This window comes from Electrona antarctica (assembly GCF_951216825.1).
Source record: "Electrona antarctica genome assembly, chromosome: 23".
Taxonomy (NCBI): Eukaryota; Metazoa; Chordata; class Actinopteri; order Myctophiformes; family Myctophidae; genus Electrona; species Electrona antarctica.
In genome coordinates, this window is record NC_136804.1 from 2,939,758 (window position 1) to 2,954,665 (window position 14,908).

The window sequence follows — 14,908 nt, forward strand, 5'->3', positions numbered from 1 at the left end:
GCTCTTTTTTGCACTCTATATTCTATTTTGTTTGCTGTGTTTTGCTGTTTTGATGTCGTATTATATTTTTGCTGCATTGTCTGAAGGAAGCCAAACAAAAATAAGTTTTACTCTTATGTACCTGTACACAAGATGTAACAATAAAGCACAACCTTGAACCTTGAACCTTGTTGCAGAGGTTTTTCAGTATTTGGGGTTTATCATTGCACTGACAATTCCTACTGCATGTTGAATCACAACTTATTTTCTAACACAGACCAAAAGGAATGTTTTGTACCTTGCTGCTTAGCATGCAATAAACCTGAAACCTGTCGTGTGGTTTCTGTAGATAAGAATGAAGTTGATTACGTATACCCAGTTGATTACGTATACTTATAGCCCAGCATGATCACTCCTTTCGTAATGATTCCCTCTCTCTCTCCCCACCTGAACAAATGATGGCTGTGCATGCTGTACTCCAGGGTTCCCCAATTAATTTTCCTCAAGGGCCATATTTTGACTAGGGTATTTTGACTGGGGGCCGAGTCCGCACGCGTGAGGTCGAGGTCTTGCCCTGAAAATGAATTTTCAGGGCAAGACCCCATTTGAAAAGGATGCCCAGTTTGACATGCATAGGCTACTGACCCCCATTTAATGCCATTTATATCTGGACCCCCCCCCACAAGGGGGCGCTCCGCGGGCCGCAAATGGCCCGCGGGCCGCCTATTGGGGAACCCTGCCTGTACTCCCTCGGTGCTGTCCTATAGAGCGTCGCAGTCCCGCCCCCTCGAGAGACCCGGAAAAGAAATCCCCGTTCATTTTCCTCATAGACTTTTCAGAAAGTATTTATTTAAAGACATTTACGCCGCGGACAAAGCCAACTCTTGTCGTGACAAATCGTGACAACAAACAAATTTTTTTGGGCCAAAAAACCGGCAGGTTACAACTTACAACACTTTGTTATTTTTTCCTTCTTTGTAATTATTTGTTTGGTCCAAAATATTGTGTTTTGTTGTCTGGATTTGTCACGACTCGAGTTGGCTTCGTACGATGCTTAAAAGGTCTTTAAATAAATACTTTCTGAAATGTCTATGGGAAAAATGCATTGGGATTCATTTCCTGGGCCTGGCGTCGTCATGACGGGACTGCAACGCTCTATAGTTGTTCCATATAGGAACTATAAGCTAGTTAACTGGGTTACACACCCCCAGGGCTTTATGGCTGACCACACTGGCTAGCATGAATGAGCCAATGACTGAGTACTATGTTCTTCTTTGATGACACAGACATGCACAACATTCACCATGGTAAATTCCACATATGATAAGATATAAATATAATATTATAAATATGAATTCATATATTAGGGCAAATTAATTTGCCAATAGATGTACTGTGTATGTTCTTGTATTCACTGTTAGGCTGTACTTATTGACATAATTTAAGCTCATTATTTCATGTTCTTTGACCTTTATGCTTACTGCTGCTGAATTTCCTTCTCGGAATCAATAAAGGTTTATCTTATCTTCTAAAAGTACATTGCAGTAAGAATTCCTTCTACCGCGGCGACCTGATAGCCGAGTACTGAGTAGATGGCGTGCATGCCACATGGGCTCTAATACCTGATAGCTGAGTACTGAGTAGATGGCGTGCATGCCACATGGGCTTTAAGGACTCTTCCAAAATCAGGATCTGACCCAAAAAAGGTTATGCTTCATTCAGACACATTCAGTGAAGTGATAGACAAGAAACACAGAGGGAGTGACATGTGAACCGGGCACTCGCTGTCAGCAGGTATTAGCCCATTTTGGGGCGGGAACCCCTTTGTGTTTTAAACATTATGTTATAATTTAGCTATTGAAAAATAGCAGATCTACAAGCTCGTAGCACGCCACTCGGTGGCGCGCTACGAGCTTGTAGGTCTGCTATTTTTGAAAAATCGTGAAAATATTTATTTCAGAAAACTGGAGGATTTAGAAGATTTTTTTTTAATTTTGAGGTCAGGCCTAAATGGGTTAACCCTAAATGGGCTTAATAACACATTTAGGCCCGACGTTGAAATTTAAAAAATGCCTTCAAAATCCCGACAGTTTTCTGAAAAACCTTGTTTCTGTATCAGTGGTGCTCAATATTTCACGTCAAGGACCCCAAAAATAATATGTAATATACCTCCGCCCCCCCCCCCCCATCTGAAAATATGTTATTCCAGGGACCCCCCAGAAGCAAAGATTTGAGTTAAAATGTTCACTCTTCTGTAATAGATTTGAGGCACATTTTCACAATTTTTCAAAAATAGCAGACGTAGTAGATCTGCTATTTTTCAATAGTTAATAACATAACATAATGCTTAAAACACCAACAGGGGTTCCCGCCCAGAATGGGTTAAACACCAATTACCAATGTTTTGACTGAAATATTACGTTTTCTTTTCTCAACATGTGACTGTGAGCTTGTAGATTTGCTGTACCGCCAAATGCTTAAAGCTTATCATGACATGTCTAAAATATGGAGTCTAGGATTCATGTGGTTAAAGTTCCTGCCAGAACAAACAGAGGTACAGTTGGGTGCCACCGATATTGTCCCTTATCATTTGACCCATTTAGGCCTGACCTCAAAATTTAAAAAAATCCTTCTAAATCCTCCAGTTTTCTGAAATAAATATTTTCACGATTTTTCAAAAATAGCAGACCTACAAGCTCGTAGCGCGCCACTCGGTAGATCTGCTATTTTTCAATAGCTAAATTATAACATAATGTTTAACACCAAAAGGGGTTCCCGCCCAAAATGGGTTAACTGTCCTTTTGCGCAGATCACGCAAACCTCAGCAAAAAGAAAAGGACAATATCGATGGCCTCCAACTGTAAGAGCGAACACCGATAGTGGGGAGGTGCCGACCACGGGAGACTAACTTGAAAAAAAAGAGGTTGCACAGCTCGTAAGTCATTGTGACTACGAGCTGTGCGACCTCTTTTTTTAAAGTTTCTGCCAAACAATGGAACCCAGAAAACACACACACACACACACACACACACACACACACACACACACACACACACACACACACACACACACACACACACACACACACACACACACACACACACACACACACACACACACACACACACACACACACACACACACACACACACACACACACACACACACACACACACACACACACACACACAGCGCGCCACCGAGTGGCGCGCTACGAGCTTGTAGGTCTGCTATTTTTGAAAAATCGTGAAAATATTTATTTCAGAACACTGGGGGATTTAGAAGATTTTTTTTAAATGTCGAGGTCAAGCCTCGACATTTAAGGATTAAAAAAAAAAAAGTTTGTGAACCAACAATTGTATAGCAGTCCAAATACCAGCTCCCGAGCTCCGACAGTGTGATGAACCGGTTCCGGAAACGCTACGGTTCCAAATGTGATGGAACCGAATAATCCCCGGATACCTGGCCAGATACCCAGCCAGCACTGCTCTTACCTTGATGCCCTTCAAAGTTCAAACATAATGAATGGGGGGGGGGGGGGACATAAACCATAAACTAATCCTCAATAAAGAATTAGACGGTAGATCAAAGGGAGTCTAATCAGCCTAATACGGCTAGTCCAATGCGTCACCGGAGGGACAACAGTTGCAGAAGGGATAGACAGTACTGGAGCAGCCTCGACAGTCGACAGTAAGCCTTTTAAGTCATTTCTTGTACTAGCACCTGAATAAAAGGCTTAAACTGTCCGAGCTGCTCCAGTGACCTCTCCCTTCTGCAAATGGAATTAGAACATTAGCCGTCAGTGCTGTACTGTACGGCCCTGGTGGTTCATCTCCCCGTTATGGGACCGACAGGCTTCCGACAGCAGAGCTGTGTCCACATGACATCAGCAAAGCCGGACATGAACTTGCCGTTTCCTTGTCATTTTATTGTGTCATGGTTTCTATCTTGCACTCTCTCTGTCCGTTTGACAGTCTGACTATCCATCCATCCATCGAAAGGATATCACACAATAAACATGCTCTTGGCCAACAAAGACACTCGCTCTCGTTCTCGCGTTCCCATTCTCTCACACATGTTGCCAGATGAACTTGCTCCTTTCATATACGTGTGCACAAATGCAAGGACACAGACCCCATTGACTCACACCCTGAGAAGCTCTCTTTCTGAAGTCTCTCTATCCCAACCACCAGCCTAACAGTAACACTCACTTTTACCCCTCAGTTAACTAACTCAGAGAGAGTATTGAAACAAATGGAACCGTAAGGTTGCACTGCGACGCATTGTTACTCAGTGTGTACATTTGCCTGTTATCACATGCCCAGAATGGGGACGCTATAGGGTTCATGCGGTCAAACCGATTGTTGGACTAGAGTGGACAGCCCTGGAAAGCTGCATGGGGAGAGCTAGCAGCAAGAGCAAATAAAGGGAGGCTGCAAGACCTACAAAGTATTCGAAGTGGGCCCCCAAATAATTTAATGATAATGATAATATAACATTAATATTATTTTACAAGTGTAATGACATGGTATTTTTTCTTTGAAACCTTGAAATTTGGTTTTCATTGTAATACCGAATAAAGAAATGCACGCGCCCCACCCAGCTGTTAGGTGACCAGATGGGTGATTTTCAAGTGGGCACTGGTCCATAAAAAGGTTGAGAAATACCATTCTATATCTGCTCCTATGCTATTGCTGCACCTCATGTATAATAGATCTGTTACTAGATCTGCTGCCATTTGAACTACCTCATTCCATTGCCATTTCTTCTAACAATGTACAGTACATAGTATTCGTTGCTGTCCGGAGGAAACCTCCCTCATAACTCAATTTTTGAGGTTTTTGATTTTGTTTTTCCATAAATCAGTGCTATTGAACACCATTTACATCTGTGTGTTGTTTTGAAAATATTGAACCAATGGAAAGTAGTAAAAAACACATTGGACAAAACTCCAACTCCATTGGACCCTCAAACTGTCTGCTAAAACAACTCCACCACCTCTCTCCTTCTCATGCAAGTAATTGTTCACAACACCAACTTTGATGAGGCAGTATTGCATCGTTTAAAAAATATAAGGTTTTATTAATTTCCTTAAAAATGTTTATTTTTTAATTTTCCTGAAAAATGAACGGACAGCAGAGACATCACTCTCTTATCAGGACCATTTGAAATAGCGGAGCAGTGTGGCTTGCTCTTTCTATTTCTATCTTCTTCCCTTGCCTGAAAACTACAAATGACGGGCGCATTTTTCACCCACTTTTGTAAACCTGTAAAACTTTAATTTGACAATAAAGAAGAAACAAGCACACTATGCGAAGCGGAGCGGCCAGGCCAGGCCAGGGCAAAATGAAGTCGACCAAAAAAAGCAAAGCATGAAAAAAGAATGGATGAGGACAATAAAAAGAGAGAAGTGAGAAAAAAGAGGTTTAGTAGAAAGAAAAGATGAAAATAAGAGAAGACAGTAGAAGAAAATAGCAAGGGGAGAAAAGAAGAGAAGAAAGGATGAGGGGACAGAAAAGGGGACGATTGAAGGAGAATAGCGGAAAAATAGGAGTCATGTTCCGCTTGCTCCAGGAGGTCGACCACGAGACTTCCTGTTGGAGGGGACTGCTGATCAGGCAGTCTGCCCGTGCGCACGCATGCACGTACGCGCGCACACACACACACACACACACACACACACACACACACACACACACACACTAGAGAAAGAAAAGACACAAAGACACACACACACGCGCGCACACACACACACACACACACACACACACACACACACACTAGAGAAAGAAAACACACACACACACACACACTTGGACCGCATCCAGCTTCTGCCCGGTCAGCCTCCGAGTACTGCTGATGCAGAAAACAACACAAGGAATACCAATGAACATTACTCTCCGTGTGCATGCATGCGTGCATGTCAGGAGCAGCGCACAGGTTGAACTACCTATGTGCTGCGATTCCAAATTCATGATTCACATTTGTGTCAGTATCACAAGGCATTATTATTCCACGCAACTCTCTCTCTCTCATATGACCCCATCTTATATTACTATACTAACTATCCAACTATACAACAATAACACACAGTAGCAATCTTCACCCAAATCAATCACAATAAGTTGTTTTAAGTTTGATTCCATTCTATGCCCAGGAGGTGTTCTGAAATCCAGGTCAAATCCAGGTCAACCTCGTGTGTAGGCCATTTCCTCTGGAATATCACAATACAAGAATGCGAGAAGAGCTATAGCATTCAGGAATAGAATCAATATGAATATTGAATGATCATTCCAGAGTACTGCAGCTAGCCTATGAGAGTCCATTTAGCATTTAAGTCCCGTTTACCAAAGGTGATCTTTGAAGACTCACAGTACATATGTTATGAGCATAGTGCACTGTACTTCCTGTGGCTGGTCCGTCTAGGTGCCTGGGATATTACATAACGTGATATGGTAAATGGTGTATTTATATAGCATCATAATTGATTGTGATTGTATTGTAACGGACGCAAAGAAAGGGGTCAAGGACCCAAAACACAGAGGGGAAAGAACAGAGAGATCGTAGATGGAGGAAGACGAAACCGGTATAAATCAGTAGCAGTAGTAGTGCCCAAGGCCTGGGCCATGGCTCAGTGGTCCAGGCACCTTGGCTGGCAATCCAGTCTGGCAGTGTGCCGTGGGTTCGACTCCCGATCCCGGCGGCCCTCACTGCATGTCTTCGCCCCCATCTCTCTCCCCATTTCCTGTCAGCCTACGGTCTGTCCCTCCGTAAAAAAATATAAAAATAAAGGCGAAAGCCAAAAAAAAAAAAACATGTAGTAGTAGTACCCATTTGGTACCAGCCATCATGGTGTCAGGACATTTCAGCAGGACTACCAGGTCATTCACTTGCGCAGATCCTCGTTCACAGTAATATTCATGTCCATTTATTAACTTACAGTGCTTATTGGGGCTGCAACTAGTCTCACGTACTACTAGCCAGACGATCACGATCAGAGATCTCTGCCTACTGATAGTATGCCTGGTGAATGGCTTGGCTAAAACCATAGGTGAAAACAATTCAGGGTGACAGAGCCACAGTTAGCTCCAGTACTTCATGGGTGAAGGGGTAACAGGTTTAATGTTATTTTGATTAATCATTTTCACTTTCATAGCCGAAAAGGTATTTAAAAACAATAAATACCTTGATATAATACATATTCATATTGTTAAAGGACCACTTCACCACTTTTCAACTTCTCTTCCTATAATTGGTCCTAACTAATGTTCATGATAAAATACCACATTTTTTTCCTACTCAATCTGTGTCTCATAGGAAGGCTGTGGGCAGTTCAGAAACCCGTCCACCAGTGACATCATCGATGGTGAATCCAAGCTAATAGAAACGGCAGGCTTTCTTTTCCTGCAAAAGTTGAAGCCATCGTTCTCACGATAATAAAAATCAAAATATATTTTAAAACAAATCTTGTTTAAAAAAAAATCTGCCTAATGATGATGTCACTGGTGGACGGGTGTCTGAACTGCCCAAAGCCCTCATATGAGACACAGACCAAGTAGGAAAAAATGGTGGTGTTTTATCATGAACATTAGTGAGGACCAATTATATGAAGAGATGTTGAAAAGTGGTGAGGTGGTCCTTTAATGTTGAGTTCATTATACTCAACAACTTGAGAAAGCCCGGAGGGGCGAAACGTTGTTTGTTAGGTTGAAATAAAGACGGGGAGCAGACTTATATTGTGTGCAGACATTCCATTTTTTTCATTTGATAATTTTTTGGGTCCATCACCGTATTTAAAAACTGTGGGGATGTGCATATCTTTTTTATATTCATTATATCCACATAATGTAATATGAATTGCGCCATTCCAATCCTGGGCCGCAATGGAACATTACAGTAAAATCTTCAGCCTAACAGAATCATCCAGGTCCATTTTTACGATCTGTGTTAAATTAACATTTTACTGTGAGTGAACGAACACCAACAAAGACCTTTGCTCATCATCGTCGCGCCCCACCAACACACACACACACACACACACACACACACACACACACACACACACACACACACACACACACACACACACACACACACACACACACACACACACACACACACACACACACACACACACACACACACACACACACACACACACACACACACACACACACACACACACACACACACACACACACACACACACACAATTAAACTCCTCAGGGCCAGACTGAGCTCAGTGCACTATGCACAGATGAAGCCACAGTGAGATCAGGGATGACAGCTGATTTCTACATTTTCTGCTTTAACAACAAGGCTACGTAAGAAACTCAGTCAGACAGGAAATCACTGGTTGGCATTCTAATTAGATTTGGAAGAGGAGACACACAATGCCAGTCTCTTCCCATATCTCACGCATGCACGTATAACTTACTTACTTATGAAGACAACATTTAGAACCGCAATATTATGAATGCCATTTTTATGAATACAGTTTTTGGGGTGATTTATAACCTTAACGCCGAATATAACCAACCTTCAAACTCTGTGAACTTGTACATCTACTATATTTGGTGTGAGGACAAGGAAAGGAAATGTTCCATTTCTCAAATTCTACTGTACTTGTGGGGGTATTTGGCCCGTGTGTGTAGTAATACAAGTACACCAACAAACTCTGTCCGTGTCTTCCTCATCATGCCACTCACTCTCTCTGCCACCTCCCTCGTTATATTGTCTCTCTCTCTCTGGATATGTTTCACTCTTTCTGTATGTCTCTCACACACACTTTCTGTGTGCCTGTCACTGTCTCAGCCTCTGTCTCACATAATGTCTCCCAATCCCTGAAAAAAGCATGTTCAGGGATTGTGTCCACAGAAAGGGTTTTTCCTAGTCTTTCTGCCATGTATTTCTATGGTAAGATTAAGACGAACGACGAAGAATGATCGATCCTCTTCCCCATGCCGAGCATCCCGTTTGAGCGTTCTTTGCGTCCATCGTTTTTTTTTGGCAGAACCCGGGCACTTCAAGTAAATAAATAGTTAACTTTTGGAGAGGAGCACCGCTCATCAACCTCAATTTGTTGATAGAAATAGAATTGAACATCGCCGTGGCTTATGCTGGACATCATTTTAATAATTTGGCACTCCTGTGCAGTATTTGTCACGGTGGTATAATTCGGCATTTAACCCATCCTTAAGCCCACACCACACCAATGATTCGCCACGCAAATCCTTGCAACCATTATTCCCAATGGAAGTTGCAAGGAGTTGCATTGGTGTGGTTGACCTTAAAACTGTTTTGCTGCAAGGAGTTGCTGCGACTAGTTGCATTGGTGCGGTTTGGGCTTGAGTATGTATCAGGAGCAGCGGGCGATACAGGTGCAGCGCCTCGGGGAGCAGTTAGGGGTCATAAAGGGCCGCGAAGACCAGGGCACGAACCGTTGGCCAAAAACATTGGTGTTGTCCAGACTGTCACTCCTGGACACCCTGGTGGGCAATACATTTGAAGGATCAGACCATTCCTCACCCAGGACACTCGATTCTCTGGCAAATACATGGATGGACATTGTAATATTTGAAAATAACATATGGACAAACTCGCTGTGAAATAAACACAGATTACACACATTAACTTATAGACCAAGTGTAGCGATATAAAAGTAATTACCCCTTTCTTTTTCTCTTCTTAAAATTCCAACACACAACGCACAAGTATTTAGTAACGATACAAGCGATTATTTGCAAAACGGTACAATACGATACAAAGTCAAATGAATTGTTAACGTTTGCATATCAATACAGTTTAAATTAAAATCGATACAGTTACTGTATTGTTACACCCCCATTATTTAGACAGATGCCAGGTTCATTTGTTGACCTGGCATCCTATACTTTGTATTGTTTCAGTGTACAGATTTGTATTATATTAATATAAATGGTAAATAAATGTAGGTACTGTTACGGTTCTCTTTGATGATGGTTGGTTTACCTAGGATCCTAGATTAATGAGGCACTACTCTACGCTCTATGCATTTAATTAATGTGTAACAATTGGAGACATTGGATATTCTGACTTTCAATTGTACATATTGTTTTGATTATATTGTTCCACTTTTTCTCATGCCAATAAAGCCCATTCAATGGATTGTGTGTCATAGACACACAAGTGTAAAAAAAATGGTAAATGGTAAATTTAGGGGTTCAGTGTCTTGCTCAAGGACACTTCGACACTAACTCTGGGGGAGCCCGGGTTCGAACTGGCAACCTTGCGGTTGCCATCCAGCCACTCTACCCCTGAGCCACCGCCGCCCCAAGAGAGTCAAGGTGTGTCTTGAGAGAGCGTCTATCTATAGATAGACGATTGTTGATAGACGCACACTCTGAGCAAGGTAAACACATTATGTGTTTACCTTGCTCAGAGTGTGCGTTGCATGCGTCGCGAGCTTGTAGATCAGCTATTTTTGCGAATGTTTTTGTATGACCCCTGCTGTACAACAAAGTATTACGCCTCAGGTGGTTACTCACACTAATCAATTTACTCAATCACTTAAGAATCTGTCTCTAGCTATGATGAATAGCTTGGAATGTCCCTGCGATCACATGGTGACTGTCATGATGTCCAGAATACCTGAGAAGACATGTCACTCTGGATGTTTAAACAGGTGCACAGGCACAGAGACACACCTTAATACTGTGTGTGCCTTGTGTACTAGTGTGTGTGTGTGTGTGTGTGTGTGTGTGTGTGTGTGTGTGTGTGTGTGTGTGTGTGTGTGTGTGCGTGTCATAAAATGTAAAGTGTGTGAGAGAGGAATAACTGCAAAGGTTTCAGGTCAACATTCAATGGATTCTGGAATTGCCACGCTAAGAGAAAACGCAACGGCAAGGAGACAAGTCCACACATGGCATGACAGTACAAGACACACACACACACACACACACACACACACCTGAGAAACTCAGGATTGACAGGAGGAAAGAGGTGAGGTTCCCCCATGATTGGCCCCAATGAGACTTAAAGGAGCATTCAGTGATTTGGGTGATTTGGAAAAAAAACCCGGTCCACCCGGTAACAAGATGTGCACATGCACACGCTCTACAGTGGGGGAAGTACAACAGACCAACAGCACGTGCACCAAGGCCCGCCCCACTCGATCATGATTGGAGGAAGGCCCCTCTCATCCTGATTGGATGAAGGCTTTGCCACCCAAAGCCCAAACCAAAACTAGGGTTTTTTGACCCCAGGGGTTAACTGGGGACAGGGATGAACTCCTTATATGGTCAGCACACTTTATAGTAGGGAGGATTATCAAAAAAATAAGAAAAAATAAGTGATATTTGAATTAAGTGAAATCACTTTATTTAAGAGGAAGTGGCATTTCTACTTCCCTAGCCTCGGTACCCAGGCTTTCATTTTTGTCAGCCTCGAAAAACGACTTCCCTAACACGGAAGGACTTTGCCGCTGGTGCCCACCACAAAGGTGAGACTATAGGGAAGTAACATGAGAAGTAGCCAGGTGAAAGTATACACGCTCTGACTTTGTGTGCGCGACAGCATGCGTGCGCGACAGCATGCGTGCGTGGCTGCGTGCGTACAAGGCTGCACTTGTCCGTGTCAACTCAATACACCAAGTAAAGTAATAACAGGTATTTCTTTTTAAACAATGAAACACACACACACACACACACACACACACACACACACACACACACACACACACACACACACACACACACACACACACACACACACACACACACACACACACACACACACACACACACACACACACACACACACACACACACACACACACACACACACACACACACACACACACACACACACACACACACACACACGGAAATCTGATTAAGCCACGTACTTGCTGCTATGCAAATAGGTTGAACAAGCAGTCAATTTAAAACTGATCTTAACAGACAGGGAAGAATACATGCTTCGTCCAGCCTTTGACATTTTGTCTTATCTGGAGCATTGTATCAATAACCAGGGCTTCTGCATCATCTTGCTCAGTGACATTTTGCCAGGACAAATCATGGCTGCAGTGGGAATTTAACCAGGGACCTCTCTCGTCGGGGAAACATTCTAGGACAGTTACTGGTTCTAAAAGTGGGGTCCAGACTAGAGGTCCTCATTTTGCGGGTCCCCAGCAAAATGAGGAAAGCAGTTCAATCAATTTAGCCGCATTATTATTCTATTATTATTAACAAACTAATTTGGCAAATGCCTTTTTGGCCAACATTAAGTAGGCCTACTGCTGGAGAAACAGAATACAGTCAGACAGAGACAAACAAGATGGTGTGGATAAACCAGCAAGGTTGAGGCACCCTGGTGGCTGATGATGACTAAAACTTCTCCCCAAAAAGTTACCATGTTCAATTGTTCATGACTACTAAGGGCAGATTCACACTATAGTCGCAGGTGCGCACTCAGGACCACTTGGCAGATGTTGTGGTAGTGTGAATGCTGCGTACCGTTCCCAGGAGCGGATCACCCAACCATTCCCGGGACCGCATGGAGGTAGTCTCGGGACAGATTCAAGTGTACTCGGATACGGATCGCTGCAATGTGAAAGCATTGAATACAGTTGAATGAAGTGTACTCGGGTGTGGAAGAATCAAGGCCAATGTGAATCATGACCACTGCGGGGACCAGGCAATCATATTCGGGAACAGTTTGAATCAAACGGACTCAGTGTAAATCTGCCCTAAGTAGTTAACCACCTACTTTCTAGTACAGAATAATATACGGGTAAATCTATATCCTACTCGTGTGAACGAGAAGCGTTTACATTCACAATGAAGTAACTGAATTCTAAACGCCTTACGTAATGCCCTTGTCAAATATCTACAACTACAAGTGAATCGTGACACTGAGATACTAATCACGATCTGTCATGTTATGCAGTGGTGGGGATGTTTTAATGGGTTCTGATGACACTTGGGGAAGTTGGGGCTGATGTGAAATGCCCACTAACAAATAACCACCACTAATATACTGATGGTTGACCCTGGGTCCCAGGAACCCCAGGGCTGTACACTAGATTCCGCTAGAATTTCCCTCTACTACGACCAAGTCTTTAAGGTAAAATAACACGCTTATAGATCTACTATTTCGAATTCAAGTGGTTACAGTCAAGTCGGGTCGACTCGACACATAAACTGGTGTGACAGTGACACTGACACATAATGCTTCAGAAAACAGCCAAGGAAGGTTCGGTTGTGAGTTATGTAACGTCAATGCCAGCGCGAAATATCATTCCTTTCCCCTCCTCTCCTCTCTCTCTCCCTGTTGATGGATTTAACAGCTCAGATTTAAACGGAACAGAAGGAAGAAGCACAGACTCCAACTGACAACTCCCACAGCAACAGCAAAACAATCATGGCTGACAGCTGCATATCAGGTTTTTGGAGAGTGAAATTCTGGTTTGCTCCGGGAGTGTGTTCAGGTGTGTGGTGGACTTTGGAGAGATTAGCAACAGGAGAGTAACAGGGACTGGTGAGAGACATGCCTCGCGGCCGGGGCAAAACAAAGTTTAGTATTCTTGCCCCAAAATGTCACCAACTGACCAATTTATACCCCGTCGTACGACGGCGTCGCCCGTCGAAAAGAACAGATCTACCAGATGTGTAGTTAGTAGATCCGCTGTCAAGCTTTCCTCGTTGATACACAACAATCATTCCCCGAATTCTTTAACTGCTTGTGCTGTTCTCTTAGAGCAACAAAGTAACCAAATGACGCACAAGAAACAAAACATTACTGACACACACACACACACGCGCGCGCGCGCGCACACACACACACACACACGCTCGCAAGAAGCAGACAAACTTACGATGCATTTCCTTCCTAGGTGGTTGAACAGACATTCGTTCTCATGGGGTGTCAGGACCATGGAGCCCACGTTCGCCTGTCGCCGCGGGAGCGGTGGGTGTCCACTCATTATTCACTCGTTATCTACAACAAAACAATACAATACTCGGCGTGTCCCGGGGAAATATCACCGAAGGCAGACGATAAACAAGTCCAGGGTACTTCTGGCATCCGTGTGGCCTTCCTTCAGCCGAACATTTAAGATTCACACACAGATTCGGGTCAGGGTTTTTTAAATTTTCCGAACGTCAGGGCGGCTGACGACGAGCACAAAGAGATGTGCCACTTTCTCCCCCTCCCGTTTAGAAGCAGGTCAAACGACGCAGAGACGTCTTTCTGGAAGACGACAAAAACCAAAAACTTTTTTTTTCTTTCCTGGGAACTCTCCTCAACCACATACACTATGCCAGAGCCACAGCCAGTCCCCATCCAATCCAACATGGCAGTGGACGGACCGGTGTTGCCAGATATTGCGAGAGAAACAAGCAACCAGGTAAACGAAACCCACGACGCGAGGTTAACGAAAACTAAACCTCGCGTCACAAGCCCAAAGACTAGGCTACACAAGTACACATGAGCACTTTATAAACCAATATATCTCTACTATTTTCAAACAAAAATTGGGGGGGGGGGGGAGTGAAAAAAGCCATTTTAATCTATGATTTTAACACCACCAAATTTGTGTGGTGGTGGTGGTGGTGGTCCCACTGGTCCCCCATCCCTCACTGGCACAATATTGTCAGATGGGGGTCCAAGTCCATGGACAAAAAATTGAGGGAAGCTTGACATGGAAGTGTTTGAGAACCAATGATTTAAACTGACATATACATGTGTATGTAATTATTATTTCTACTATTAAGTCTAAAAAAGCAACCATGCGCAATACAATACTGTAGGCCTACTGTATATTTACAATCGATTTTACAGAAACCAAAACTTATAAGCGGACATGGCAACACTGTAGACCGACCCGCCTCAATACTACAGGATAGGGGAGGTGGGCACCACACTTGTCTTTGACGTTGTCTTTCACACC

At 43.3% G+C, this 14,908-nt stretch overlaps 2 protein-coding genes across 2 annotated transcripts in view; one reads left to right on the forward strand and one right to left on the reverse strand.

The window, feature by feature from the left end:
• The window catches only part of asb15b (ankyrin repeat and SOCS box containing 15b), a 128,437-nt gene extending 125,848 nt beyond the window's left edge, over positions 1-2,589 (forward strand). Inside the window, exon 15 of the mRNA XM_079494079.1 lies at positions 2,534-2,589. The gene's annotated coding sequence lies outside the window, so the exon portion shown is untranslated. The remainder of the gene's footprint in view (positions 1-2,533) is intronic.
• LOC306916261 (actin nucleation-promoting factor WASL-like) overlaps positions 1-14,294 on the reverse strand; it is a 73,433-nt gene extending 59,139 nt beyond the window's left edge. The window contains exon 1 of the mRNA XM_079494081.1: positions 13,835-14,294. Coding sequence (XP_079350207.1) covers positions 13,835-13,942 — 108 coding nt within the window. The 5' untranslated portion in view covers positions 13,943-14,294. The remainder of the gene's footprint in view (positions 1-13,834) is intronic.
• Positions 14,295-14,908: the final 614 nt, after the last annotated feature.